The sequence below is a fragment of the Gymnoscopelus microlampas genome, assembly GCF_963454915.1.
Source record: "Gymnoscopelus microlampas genome assembly, chromosome: 17".
Taxonomy (NCBI): domain Eukaryota; kingdom Metazoa; phylum Chordata; class Actinopteri; order Myctophiformes; family Myctophidae; genus Gymnoscopelus; species Gymnoscopelus microlampas.
Genome location: NC_139954.1, coordinates 49,333,470 through 49,347,393, shown reverse-complemented (window position 1 = coordinate 49,347,393; position 13,924 = coordinate 49,333,470). Strand labels below are relative to the sequence as shown.

The window sequence follows — 13,924 nt, the reverse complement described above, 5'->3', positions numbered from 1 at the left end:
TCAAGGACACTTCTACACTAACTCTGGGGGAGCCCGGGATCGAACTGGAAACCTCACAGCTTCCATCCGGCCGCTCTACCCCTGAGCCACTGACAGCCACAATGTCACAAAAAAGTTGCAAAAGTAGTCGATCTACAACCTCAAAAACGTGACGCATCACGATGCATTTTGAGCTTTTTTGCTATTTTGGAATTTAAATTCTGAAAAGTAACGACAGTAATGAGGTTTCCACCCAAAGCAACAGCAACGATATTTCATCTTTTTGTTATTTCATAAATCAATACTTTTACACTTTGTCTTATGACACACAAAACAAAAGTAAGGCAACAATAGAGACACTATGGTTGTGTCTGTCTGTCTGTCTGTCTGTGGGTTTTGTGAATATTTAACCAATAAAAAGTCTTAACAAGAGCTTGAGACTAACTAACATATATTATATATACTGTACACTGGATCCATTGGAACACGCAGGTTCTCCTTTTCCATTTCCTGAAAAGTTAGGTTTCTGTGGGGAACGTACAAGGAGAGCTTCGCTAAAACGCTAAACTCTTTCAACAGTGAAAAGTCTTCAGTGAAAAGAAGAAGATCTTTTTTCATTGAACAATCCAACACCTTGACAATGAGTTATGTCGCCCTGCAGGAAATGGAAAAGTAATGAGATCCTCCACACACCTTTAGAAGAAGAAGAGCCTTACCGCACATGTCTGTGTCTTCATCAGAGTTATCTCCACAGTCGTCCTTGCCGTCACAGACCCAGGTGTGGAGCTTACACAAGGTGTTGTTGCAAATGAACTCGTCGGATCGGCAGAATAAAGCGCCTGGAAATTGAAGGAGAAGATGACCGGGTGTGATTTCATTTCCTTTTCCCCCTCGGCTTCTCCTTCTTAACCCTTTCAATACGGGAAACGCACGTCTGTCATTTTTACATTTCTTTGGGCTATTCAAAAATAGCAGATGTACAAGCTCAGAGCGCGGAGCTTGTAGATCTGCTATTTTTTTTTAAATATTGTGAAAATGTGCAAATCTTTGAATATATATATATATTTTAAATCAAACAATTGTAACTCAAATCTTTGCTTCTGGGGGATTTTATAATGTCGTCTAAATTCTAACAGTTTTTTGAAAAAACGTATGTTGCTATAATATCAGTGGTTCTCAAACTTTTTCTTGTCAAGGACCCGCAAAATTACATGTATTTGGCCACGGACCCCCACCTCAAAATAATTTGTTCCAGGGACCCCCCAGAAGCAAAGATTTGAGTTACACAGGTTCGCTTTAAAAACAATATATATTCTCAAAGATTTGCAAAACTTTTCACGATTTTTCAAAAATAAATCTTAAAATGACACAGATGTGTTCCCGGATTGAATGGGTTAACACACTGTACTTCCACATCGACCTTGAACACTTTTGCATCTGAGGGTCACAAAAGGCTAGAAGAAGAGCTTCACATAAAGCACATGGCAAGTGGATGATGATATGATGATGAAGATGATGAAGGGTGTTGGTTTCATAGTGTCTCTCATCCAGGAGAAACCCTGACTCACATTCATTCCCCAGGAATAAGTCTCCAGTCATCCAATGTCATCTGTAAACACATCGCTCCCTATTTGTATCCTCTGACACAGTACAGTGGGGATATACTGTACCTGCTGTATATTGTTGGTTTTGATATCGTTCCTTCACCTTTTTGCATCTTTCTTTTCATCTCTCTATTATTATTCTTGTCGCGACCCTTAAAGGAGTAGTTCACCCAAATTGTTTTTATCAATTGCACACCCCATGAAGCCTTGAATTCATGGATATTTTTTTAGTTTTTGTCGCATTCCTGAGACAATAATTGAATGACCGGGTGTATTTCCGGTAGGAGACACAAAGAGTCTCCTTTGTGTCTCCTACCGGATACATTAGCATCTTTCCGCTGGTCATCAAATCTGAAAATAGCCGATCTACAAGCTCACAACGCATCACAGCGCGACGCGTTGTGAGCTTGTAGATCTGCTACAACACCCGAGCGCAACCAAACATAAAATGACTTGTCTTTTAGTTCTACTAGATCTCTTGGTTTTTATTTGTTGACGAAATGTTCAATATATTTAGTCTTAGTTTTAGTCATCATAGCTTAGTTTTTATTTATTTAGTTTTATTTAGTTTTCGTCAGTGAAAAAAGGTGTCGACAAACATTTTTCGTCATAGTTTTAGTCGGCGAAATCAACACTGCAGCTAAGGGGGTCCCTGGCTGGCCTGAAGAGAGTTGAAGACCCCTGCATGGTCTACAGAATGAACGGTGGTCCTACCGTGGCTACAGTTGTCCTCGTCGCTGTGGTCCACGCAGTCCAACACGTCATCACAGCGCCAGCGGCGGGGGATGCAGTGGGCGCGGTTCAGACACAGGAACTCGTCCTCCTTGCATTCCTTGACGCAGCCGATCTGTCGCCGTGGGAACAAACACACAATCAGCCTCAGCAACACAAACACACACAGTCCTCTTACATGATGAAGAGGTGGACCACATCATCATCAGGGTGAAGAGGTGGACCCATTCATCTAGGTCTATTTAGATTTATTTGGCTATTATATTCAAAAATCGCAGATTGCCCCCTCAACTGTGCTCAGAGTTTAAATAAAGGTTAAAGGACAACTTGACCCATTTTCAACCTATCTTCATATAGTTGGTTCTCACTAATACTCATTATAATATGGTACCATTTCTGTCTATTCGGTCTGTGTCTCAGAGGAGGTCTGTGGACAGTTCAGAAACCTGTCTACCAGTGACATCATCCATGTGGATTCCAAGCTAATAGAATAGCTTATAAACATAAAAATAAAGAATTAGAAATCTTGTTTGAAAAAAAAAAAAAAAGAACTGCCTAACGATGATGTCACTGGTAGGCAGACCCAGTAGAATTCCTTTTCTTTTACCATTTTATCATGAGCATTAGTGAGGACCATTTATAGGAAGTTCAAAATGGTTGAAGTCGTCCTTTAAGATGTGGCCCGTAGGTAAGGAGGATACTATCTCCTGTTTCTGTAGCATGAGGCAGCTTGATTGTTCAAGTCAGGCTCTCATACCACACGGTACAGGCTCTCATACCACACGGTACAGGCTCTCATACCACACGGTACAGGCTCTCATACCACACGGTACAGGCAATATCAACATGACAAGAACTATGAGCGCTATGTCTTTGGTTTTTGCGTGAGCGGTAGAAAATGAGGTTGTGGTGTCGTACTGACCTCATCCGAGCCGTCCAGACAGTTGTCATGGCCGTCACAGCGCAGGCTGGCGGACACGCATCCCCCGCTGGCACACACATACTCGTTGAGGGAACAGGACGGGACCACTGAGGACAAAACACATCACAGACCACTTTAAACCCTCCGTTCAGTCAAACCCACCTGGGTCACAACTGTAGTTGGACCGCTCCGCTTCACCCCAGGTAAAGTCCATTACATTAAATCTTTTCCCCACCATCAAGGTCATTACAAGCTTAAAATGTGACACTGGGGCTGCGCTCGTTGGCGTCAGAATACAACGTCTCCCCCAGGACAGAGAGAGAGCATGCTGTGTGCTACCTGCTGCTGAATAAAGTGATTTAGTCGCCTCAAACGGTACAAGTTTTGTGCCCAATCATCCCAACTCTATCTCGCTGTTGATTTTGACAGCAAATTTTGATTTAGTTTGTCATATTTTAGTCATCTGAAATGTTTTAGATTTTGTCTAAATCATAAGATTATAGTCGACTAAATCTACAGTTGATTATATAATGTATTGTGGCGGCGCCTTGATGGCATCGTAATGGCTGATTTTACGCTTGTTTGCATGCTGAAAATATATAGCCGATCTACAAGCTCACAACACGTCGTGCTGCGACGCGTTGTGAGCTTGTAGATCGGAACATGCATCAGATCTTGTAGATCTGCTATTTTCAGAGCGCCAAACAATATAAAATGTCTTGTCTTTTAGTTCTACTGGATCTCTTCTCCACTAGATCCCTCACTAACATTTTATTCTAGTTTTTATTTGTTGACGAAATTGTAAATATATTTAGTCTTATTTTTAGTCATCATAGCTTAGTTTTTATTTCGTTTTCGTCAGTGAAAAAAGGTAGTCGACGAACGTTTTTCGTCATAGTTTTAGTCGACAAAATCAACACTGCTGCTGTACTACTGTACTACTGTACTACTGTACTACTGTACTACTGTACTATACTGTACTACTGTACTACTGTACTATACTGTACTACTGTACTACTGTACTATACTGTACTACTGTACTACTGTACTACTGTACTACTGTACTATACTGTACTACTGTACTACTGTACTACGGTAACGCGTCTCACGCCTCCACATCGGATGAGGGTGTTTTCTAAAGACCTCGCCCCGCCACGGCGCCACGGGGCAACAGGTTTTCAGTTCCAAAAGCTGAATCCCTGTTTTTTTTGTTTTTAAATGGCACAGTTACTACACTCATGTACCCACGGACTGTCAAATGGGTTCCTTGAAACTCCTTTTCTACTATTTAAGACAGGGGGGAAAACAGAATACAGCGCACAAGGCTTCAGGAGACGGAAACTTTCAAACTTTTGATAGGTTCCAGATTATGGATTTTTCACTTTTTTTCACAGCTGCGGTTTCTTTTGAAGAAGTTCAAAGAGGCCTTGGGTGTGTGTGTGTGTGTGTGTGTGTGTGTGTGTGTGTGTGTGTGTGTGTGTGTGTGTGTGTGTGTGTGTGGTGTGTGTGTGTGTGTGTGTGGGTGTGTGGGTGTGCACCTGTTCCCTGGCAGTTCCTCTCGTCCTCGCCCGTCTTGCAGTCCTCTTGACCGTCACACAGCCACTTCAGTGAGATGCAGAGGTTGTTATGACAGCGGAACTGGTCCTCCGCACAGCGCGCCTCACAGTCCTTCTGTGGACATAGAAGGACAACAACATAAAAAACAAATAAAGCAACGTTATGTCCTGGGAAGTCCAGTGGAGTACTTTTAAGAGGCAACAAAAGCTCATAATTGGTAACAAAAATAATAAAGTATAGTCGCCTACATACATAAAAGACTTTATACTATTAAGCACTTTAGGCTTTTTTTAAATGTTATTTTACTTTGAAAGTTGAAGTTGAAAGAAAGACAGAAAGAAAGAGTAAGACAGACAGACAGACAGACAGACAGACAGACAGACAGACAGACAGAAAACTATCCATAATGCAAAAATCACACCCTGTGTGAAGGAAGCGGTGCCTTTGGGGCGGGGCTTAACTCATTTCAGTTCGTCCCTATTGGTGGTCTGAGTCCACTTACCAAATTTTTACTTGGTAGCATGCTGCAAACTGGAATGATGGCTGTTTAAAGCCCAGCCAATGGGCAGACAGAGGGGGCGGGGCTTAAGTAATTACAGTTCGTCCCTATTGGTGGTTTTAGTCCATGTACAAAATTTGTACTCCCTAGCATGCTGTGAACTTGAGTTATGCCTGTTTAAAGGCCAGCCAATGGGAAGACAGAGGGGGCGGGGCTTCAGCAATTCATGCTCGTCCCTATTGGTGGTCTAAGTCCACATACCAAATTTGGACTTGGTGGCATGCTGCAAACTGGAGTTATAGCTGTTTAAAATCCCGTGCTCATCCCGTGCTTGGGGGTCCCTGGACCCCTCTTTGATAACTTCAGCAATTCATGCTCGTCCCTATTGGTGGTCTAAGTCCACATACCATATGTGGACTTGGTGGCATGCTGCAAACTGGAGTTATAGCTGTTTGAAATCCCGTGCTCATCCCGTGCTTCCACGGACGGACGGACATAACATACGCTGGGGGTCCCTGGACTCCTCTTTGATAACTTCAGCAATTCATGCTCATCCCGATTGGTGGTCTAAGTCCATATGCCATATTTGGACTTGGTGGCATGCTGCAAACTTGAGTTATAGCTGTTTGAAATCCCGTGCTCATCCCGTGCTTCCACGGACGGACAAACATAACATACGCTGGGGGTCCCTGGACCCCTCTTTGCTAACTTCAGCAATTCATGCTCGTCCCTATTGGTGGTCTAAGTCCACATACCATATTTGGACTTGGTGGCATGCTGCAAACTGGAGTTATAGCTGTTTAAAATCCCGTGCTCATCCCGTGCTTGGGGGTCCCTGGACCCCTCTTTGATAACTTCAGCAATTCATGCTCGTCTCTATTGGTGGTCTAAGTCCACATACCATATTTGGACTTGGTGGCATGCTGCAAACTGGAGTTATAGCTTTTTGAAATCCCGTGCTCATCCCGTGCTTCCACGGACATACGGACAAAGTCAAGCTTAGAGCGGTTGGCACCGCTAAAAAACATGCAAAAAATAACATATATATAACATATATATATATATATATATATATATATATATATATATAAAGATTCTAAATGTAGCCACTTGAACCCCAACATCCATATTCCGGGGGGAAACACAACACGTTGGTGTAGACGTAATAAAAATACTTACTAAGTCTATCGTAATAAAAAATACTTACTAAGTCTATCGTAATAAAAATACTTACTAAGTCTATTAAAATACCATTAAAATAGGACCATGCCCCACCATGCCCCAGCATGGTCCTATTTTAACCACTTAAAGCGTCTAGACTAGCTTATTGATCACAACTCATTGAATACTTGACATGATTACCTAACAAGTATCTAAAGCACACTGTGGTCTGTTTGGATTCTGAGGAAGCCGATCTCTTTCCATTCATTTCAGTGTGTTATATGAGGAGCAGAGATTTGACAATATCTAAGAGATAGATGTAATCAATAACACAGTTTACTATGCCTGAGAATAGCCTCTGAAGAAAAGATTTATGAACAAAGGCCAAACGGCGATGACTCATGAGTCACACAGTTTCTGTTCAGCTGATATTGACACAATTATTCAGGTCAATTAGGTTGTATTTCAATGACTGGACACGATGTAAACCAGGAATACCACAAATGCACCTCGAAAAATGTAATTAACGGCAAAATGGTTTATGTATGATATACTGTAAGCTGTAAGTAGACAATAACATGTTTAGAATGAATAAGATACATCCTTTATTGTCTTAAACATGCACATGAAGATCAGGCTCTAATTAAATGTCTGACCAAAAAGTTTGGAACATTATAGTGTCCATTCTTTCAATTTGTCCAGAATGATGTTTTTTGGGGGTGTTAACCAATCCGTATTCTGTATCTGCATATTACTCATTTAAATAATGAATGCTTGTGTGGAAAACCCTTTAAATCTCCTACCGATAAACAATGGGAGAAGATTAGGAGAACAAACGTTTGTTTCACTTTATTAAAACATTTCAGAGTCGTCAGACAGACTAAGCCAAAGCAAACTTAACTTCTACTGGCAGAACGTTTACCTTTTATAATCGGTCTGGAGGTAGATACATTTTAATCCATTAAGACCGGGAACGCATCTGTGTGTCATTTTTAGATTTCTTTTTAACTATTGCTATAATATCAGTGGATACCAAACTTTCATGTCAAGGACCACCCAAAATGATATGCATTTGGCCGTGGACCCCCATCTCAAAACATTTTGTTACAGGGACTCCAAAACAAAATAAAGTAAAACAAATACATATTCAAAGATTTGCACAAATGTTCAGGATTTTTCCAGAATAGCACGCACTATGAGCTTGTATATCTGCTATTTTTTAATGGCCAAAGAAATCTTAAAATGACGTTAATAAGATACGATGCGTTCCCAGTCTTAATGGGTTAATATATCTAACAATTAACGTGACTAATTCCTTTTTCCATGGATAGTTTTCCTCAAACTAAACGCCCGCCTCTATAATCTCCACACAGCTTGCACTGCGAGTGCAAACAACAAGCCAGCACACAAAGCTTCTACAAACTGCCTAAAATTAACAAAGCTTTGTTTGCTGCTCAACAACGTGCATATTTTACTTTTTGCATTGCACTCTCTCTCTCTCTCTCTCTCTCTCTCTAGATTTTCTTTCATTCACTGACTGCCATGGCTGCCATTGTGTGGTTTATGAATGCAGTCATGTTTCTCATTGGCCAGAAAACAAACACATAAATTCATCCTTCCATAAAGGCTTAGAATCTGTGTGTGTGGGGTGTGTGTGTGTGTGTGTGTGTGTGTGTGTGTGTGTGTGTGTGTGTGTGTGTGTGTGTGTGTGTGTGTGTGTGTGTGTGTGTGTGTGTGTGTGTGTCCTCCACGTATCTTGAGAATCACCCAACCATTCAACTTCAAATTCAACTTCAAATTCAACTTCAAACTCGTAGATCTGCTATTTTTGAAAAATCTTCAACATTATTTGCAATTATTTTCAGGCGAACATCTTTAACTCAAATCTTTGAACCCGGTTTTGAACCCGGTTTCCTGCGCAAAGTGCTGATTTTTGCTGCTTGCTCAGGGAATACATTGAATTTTGACCATCAGGTCAAAATGAGTGTCAGATCCTGTGTCTAGGTGAGACATGACCTTTGACACGATCTAAATGTCTTAATAGAAGAGCAGGGAGACCAAATACAACCACCCCAATTATATAAGTTATATTGTACTAGACCATACCCGGTCGGCGCAGCGCAGCCGTGGGGGGATATGCGCACATGATCTGGCAACCCGGGAGGCAGTTCGTCCCATAGCTGGGCAGCCCCGTAACATTTGACAGAAAAACGCTAATAAGAAGCTGAGATTTGATGAAATTGAAAAACGGGCTTCACAGTTGTGTTCAGATGGTAATGGTCAATGGCTGTGTGCAAAATCAGAGCAATTGGTCCAGCCAGTGAGGAGAACCGGGTGTCTTCACCACCACTACAGAGGTTACTAGAATTATAGTAGGATTAACATACTCTACCATACAGATTGTATAAGTTATAATGTATTAACATACTCTACCATACAGATTATATAAGTTATATTGTATTAACATACTCTACCATACAGATTGTATAAGTTATATTGTATTAACATACTCTACCATACAGATTGTATAAGTTATATTGTATTAACATACTCTACATTATGTGTGACTACTTCACTTATTGGAAACACGTCCATCTTTAATTTATTAGCTGCACATTAAACATTAAACTAAATGGGTCAGCAGTCGAGTCACACTTGTTGTGATTGGTTTTCTCTTAAAAGGCAGCTGGATTTGCATGCTAAACCCTTTCAACAGTTACTAGTGTTTGTGTGTGCGTGTGCGTGTGCGTGTGCGTGTGTGTGTGTGTGTGTGTGCATATTGTAGCCGAGGGGTGCACGCACTTTTTCAGCAATAACCCAGAAATATTGATCCATGCTGGTAGTGACCCAACCCAATTTAATATGTATATGCGTAATTAATTGACAATTAATAGTTTTACTGCTGGCAACAACAGCCGTGGTTTACTAATTAAAAGCCAAAGATAAAGGGATAAAGCATGTGTGCTCTATAAACCAAAAAAAAAGCCCAAGTGTTTTTTCAGGACAAGCAAGCCAACATGTTTTGACCAAAAACAATCCTCTTCAGGCTAACTCATGTTTTTGTCAAGTTTTCTTTTTTCAAGGCACATCAAAGCCTGCTCTTAAAAATACATAAATGCATGTAACACATTCCAGCTACCAAAGAGACAAGATTATAATAAGCTAATTTAGTGTAAGAACAGAGAAATGACTCAGTGTGTCATGTTTAAAAGTAAACATTAGCGTTGCCGTACACAAATGTGTGTCATAATAGATACTGTACCTCATGTGACCCAAAGTTTGGGTCCTGACCCACATTTTGTGCAACACCAGCAAATCCTCTCTGTTGTCGGGTAGAAACCTCATATGTCCAAAACTGTTACTTTTCAGGATTAAGATTCAAAAGTAGCAGATCTACAAGCTCAAAACGTGACGCTTCACGCCGTATTTCGAGCTTGTAGATCTGCTACTTTTGATACTTTTGTGTGACGCTGTAGTATGATCAAGTAGGGCATTTTTTGCAGTGGTGTAAAGTAACTTAGTATATTTACTCAAGTATTGTACTTAAGTACAACTTTGTGGTATTTCTACTTTACTGGAGTATTTCATTTTTTTTGTAATTTTACTTCTACTCCACTACATCTCAGAGGCCAATATTGTACTTTTACTCCATTGCAATTATTTGAAAACTGTAGTTACTAGTTGCAGATTTAGACTATTATTACAAAACACACCAACAACATTAACCACTTCAGTCCTATATGCATTTCGGGCGTTAGAAAATAGGCGATCTACAAGCTCACAATGCTTCGCGATACGACGCATTGTGAGCTTGTAGATCTTATATTTTAAAAACATTATACATTTTATACATTCGAAAAGTTGTGAAATGGGACATTCTGCACAATGAGCTCTTTCTACTTTTGGTACTTTAAGTACATTTTAATACCAATACTTTTGCACTTTTACTGAAGTACATTTTTGAATTCCGGACTTTTACTTGTAACAGAGTATTTCTACATTGCAGTATTGATACTTTTACTTAACTCTCTCAGTGCCACGCCCCGAGATATCCCGAGTTTTCCCCGAGTACCCTCCCTGCAAGAACGAGAAATCCCGAGTTTTTACTTGTGACTGTGGTCGCGCTATTCTGTTTATTTCTCATGATCACTTTCACTTCCTGACTCCTTCAGACTCATTGGGTTCCGGTTTCATGACGCAGATTCCGTTTCTCATTTTTTTCCCGCGGTCATTTTCGGCCAGAATAGGGAAAGTCACGTTTTTTCACACGGTATACAAAACGAACTGAGAGGTCCACGTCTATTCTCTTTGGTCTGGGTGACGATCAGTCATCGTAGTCATGTATAACATCGTATTTTAACCCGATCAGAGATTGTCGAAAACGTCAATATCCGGTTATGACCGGATGTCACGTGAGCCTGTTTGGGAGGGGGCGAGCGAGTCAACGAGGTGATCAATGGCTCAATTTGCTGCTCTCTACTGGTAGAAGTGTCGTATGAGTTTAATACTGCATATAGACAAGCTATTTGAAAATTAAATTACAAAATGGTTAGTTTGCTGGCACTGGGGGAGTACTTTATGAAAATACTCTGGCACTGAAAGAGTTAAGTAAGAAATGTGAATACTTTTCCCATCACTGATTATTATGAAAAAAAAATGACAATATTGAGATAAGAGGTTTCTGCCTGGACAGAGAGGAATATGTGTATTGTCTCTCCACCGCTGCCCAGGACAATAAGGGTGGGGGGGGGGGGGCAGTTCAAAAAGAGAAGAGTTGGGTAGGTGATCCATGATGGGCCGCTGTGGATCCCACCTGGGAATCACCATTGTGGATATGAAGCATTACTGAATGGCAGCTTGGCTGCTCATGAAAGACATTTGACTGCACTGACCCAGAAAGCTGGCATCGGGGAGAAGCTCATAACCAAAGGGTTAATGAGGGTTGCATTGTCACGCATGGAGGGGAATTATATATAAAAATCGGGTGTGCAAATGTTTAACAGAGCAATAAATTAGCCGGCATAATGAATTGTAATAACGAGTGCTGTGTCCTTGAATTATGCATTGTACAGTGAATCAGTTCTACTGATTAGGTGTTTCTCGTTTTTTTTCATGAATCGCTGGACCCTGCACAAAAAAAAATCTCCAAACTCCACACGCCACGTACGCTAGACAATGGAATATTCAAGTTCATTTATTTTCTAATGTAGAATGAAAAATGTAATGTTTTCTTTTTTCTTCTACTATAGTGGTTAAGGTGCGAGTGTGCGAGTTAGAAAATTGCAAAGCCAATTTGCAATGCTTGATGCATTCAAATATTCAGCCGTACAATATTTGTATATGCAATGAACATTCTTCTTTGCTCTGCCCGGGGGGGGAGGGGGGTGGGCATTTTCCCAGAGCCAACGCCATCTCATAAAATAAACCAGACTGAATATACATAAGTCTGTGATATATTCTGTCCAAGACAAATTGACTAACAGATGGGTGTGATATTGAACACGCATAATAAATGCATCGGTACGACACAGAATAAATACAAATACATTTAAACTGCAAAGATGCAAAAATAATCTTGCATCTGGTTTATGATAATGTGAGGTAGGGCTGTGTTCTGGTGATGGAAAGTGAACAGGAGCCACAGGGTGTTATAGTAGTGCTGCTCAGCACTGGAAAAAGTACTCACATTTTTTTACTTGAGTAAAAGCAATGTAGAAATACTCTGTTACAAGTAAAAGTCCAGAATTTCACGTTATAATAAGTTATAAAATGTATAAAAATCTTTTGAATATAGCAGATCTACAAGCTCACAATCGCACCACATTGTGGGCCGAAATGTATACAGGGCAGAAGTGTATGTTTGAACATACATTTGAAAAATGTATGTTTTGTAATAATAATGATAATCAAACAAAGTAACTAGTAACTAAACAGTTTAAAATAATCGAGTAAAAGTACAACATTTGCCTCTGAGACGTAGTGGAGTAGAAGTAAAAGTACTGAGAATTGTAAATACCTAAAGTAAAAAAAAAGACCTAAACATTTTAATTGAGTACGGTACTTACTTTACTTAGTAAATGTACTCAGTTACCTCACACCACTGCTGCTCAGTATCATGTTTATTCAGTACTGTATAAAGCTGTGTTCACACAGTGTTTTCTGGGTAGAAAAACAACAACAACAACACAGCCTGCAGTGTATTTTGTGCTGATATGAGAAGTAAAAAACAAAAGAAAGCGTCCCACTCACACACTGCAGTCTAACACCTTCTGTCACATTATTTAACAATTAACCATGGTGGCTGTGAGGAGGAGGCGGTGTCAGTGTTGCCATGTCCACTTATTATGAGCTTTGAGCTTCTTTGTTCTGTAAAGTCACTTGTAAATATTGGTAGTTGTGGGTTGGGATTTTTGGTCTTAATTGTTTCTTAAGTGTAGTTGTTTATTTGGGCTTGTGTCCAGTTTTTGTATTTATTATTTAAACCGGAGGTTCTCAACATGTTCATTTGTCCCTAAAACCCTCATCTGAAAAAGTCTTGTGTCAGATTAGTTTTGTTAGAATGTTTCAAATATCTTCCAAATATTCCACATTGGATTTCAAGATGTTTTGAAAACAGCAGATCTACAAGCTCACGATGCGTCGCTGGGCTGTGTGTCGTGGCTTAGTTTTTATAAAAACAGCTGATGAAGAGCTTCTGGGCAGTACAGTAGTCTGTAGTCAACACTACACTTCATTACAGGCTCTTTCACATTGTCAGTTTGGTGTTGTAGGAGATAGTCCATCCCCTCCTGAGCAACGTTTCCTTCAAACTCATAAAAGTTTCAGGGCTACGTACTGACAGAGCGGCAAAATGTGGCGCCTCGGGAGTGAGAACGGGTTTGATGAGCAAAGCCAGCCTGTCTGTCTGCCTGTCTGTCTGTCTGTCTGTCTGTCTGTCTGTCTGCCCTTAAAAATGTTCGCTTTAAAAATGATATATATTCAAAGATATGCACACATTTTCAAGATTTTTCAAAAAATAGCAGATCTACAAGCTCAAGCTATGAGCTTGTAGATCTGCTATTTTGTTATTCTGGCGCTACGTTAACTCATTTAGCTGGTGACCCCCCCCTAAGGACCACCGGTGGTCCCCGGACCACTGGTTGAGAACCACTGACATAGATGACATGAAACAAACAACATTCAGAGGTATAGAGTTTAACTCTATAACTCTATTGAAATACCAGGATGACTGTGGAATAACAACACATGCTATCAGAATGGACAGAAGTCCACAGTAAACACATCACTGGGTTGACTCACCTCGTCTGAATTATCCACACAGTCGTAGTCCCCGTCACATCGGAAACGGGAGGAGATGCAATCCCCGTTAGCGCAGGGAAACTCCTTGTGATTACAGGTGACTGGTTCTGAATGGAGAGAAACACACACACACACACACACACACACACACACACACACACACACACACAC

General features: G+C 40.5%; 1 protein-coding gene across 1 annotated transcript in view; it reads right to left on the bottom strand.

Moving 5' to 3' along the window:
- lrp1bb (low density lipoprotein receptor-related protein 1Bb) overlaps positions 1 to 13,924 on the bottom strand; it is a 597,729-nt gene that overhangs the window by 32,347 nt on the left and 551,458 nt on the right. The window contains exons 68-72 of the mRNA XM_084084305.1: positions 13,754 to 13,860; positions 4,776 to 4,908; positions 3,238 to 3,344; positions 2,298 to 2,430; positions 696 to 818 (exon numbers count right to left, since the gene is read on the bottom strand). Of these exons, the coding sequence (XP_083940431.1) occupies positions 696 to 818; positions 2,298 to 2,430; positions 3,238 to 3,344; positions 4,776 to 4,908; positions 13,754 to 13,860 (603 nt within the window). The remainder of the gene's footprint in view (positions 1 to 695; positions 819 to 2,297; positions 2,431 to 3,237; positions 3,345 to 4,775; positions 4,909 to 13,753; positions 13,861 to 13,924) is intronic.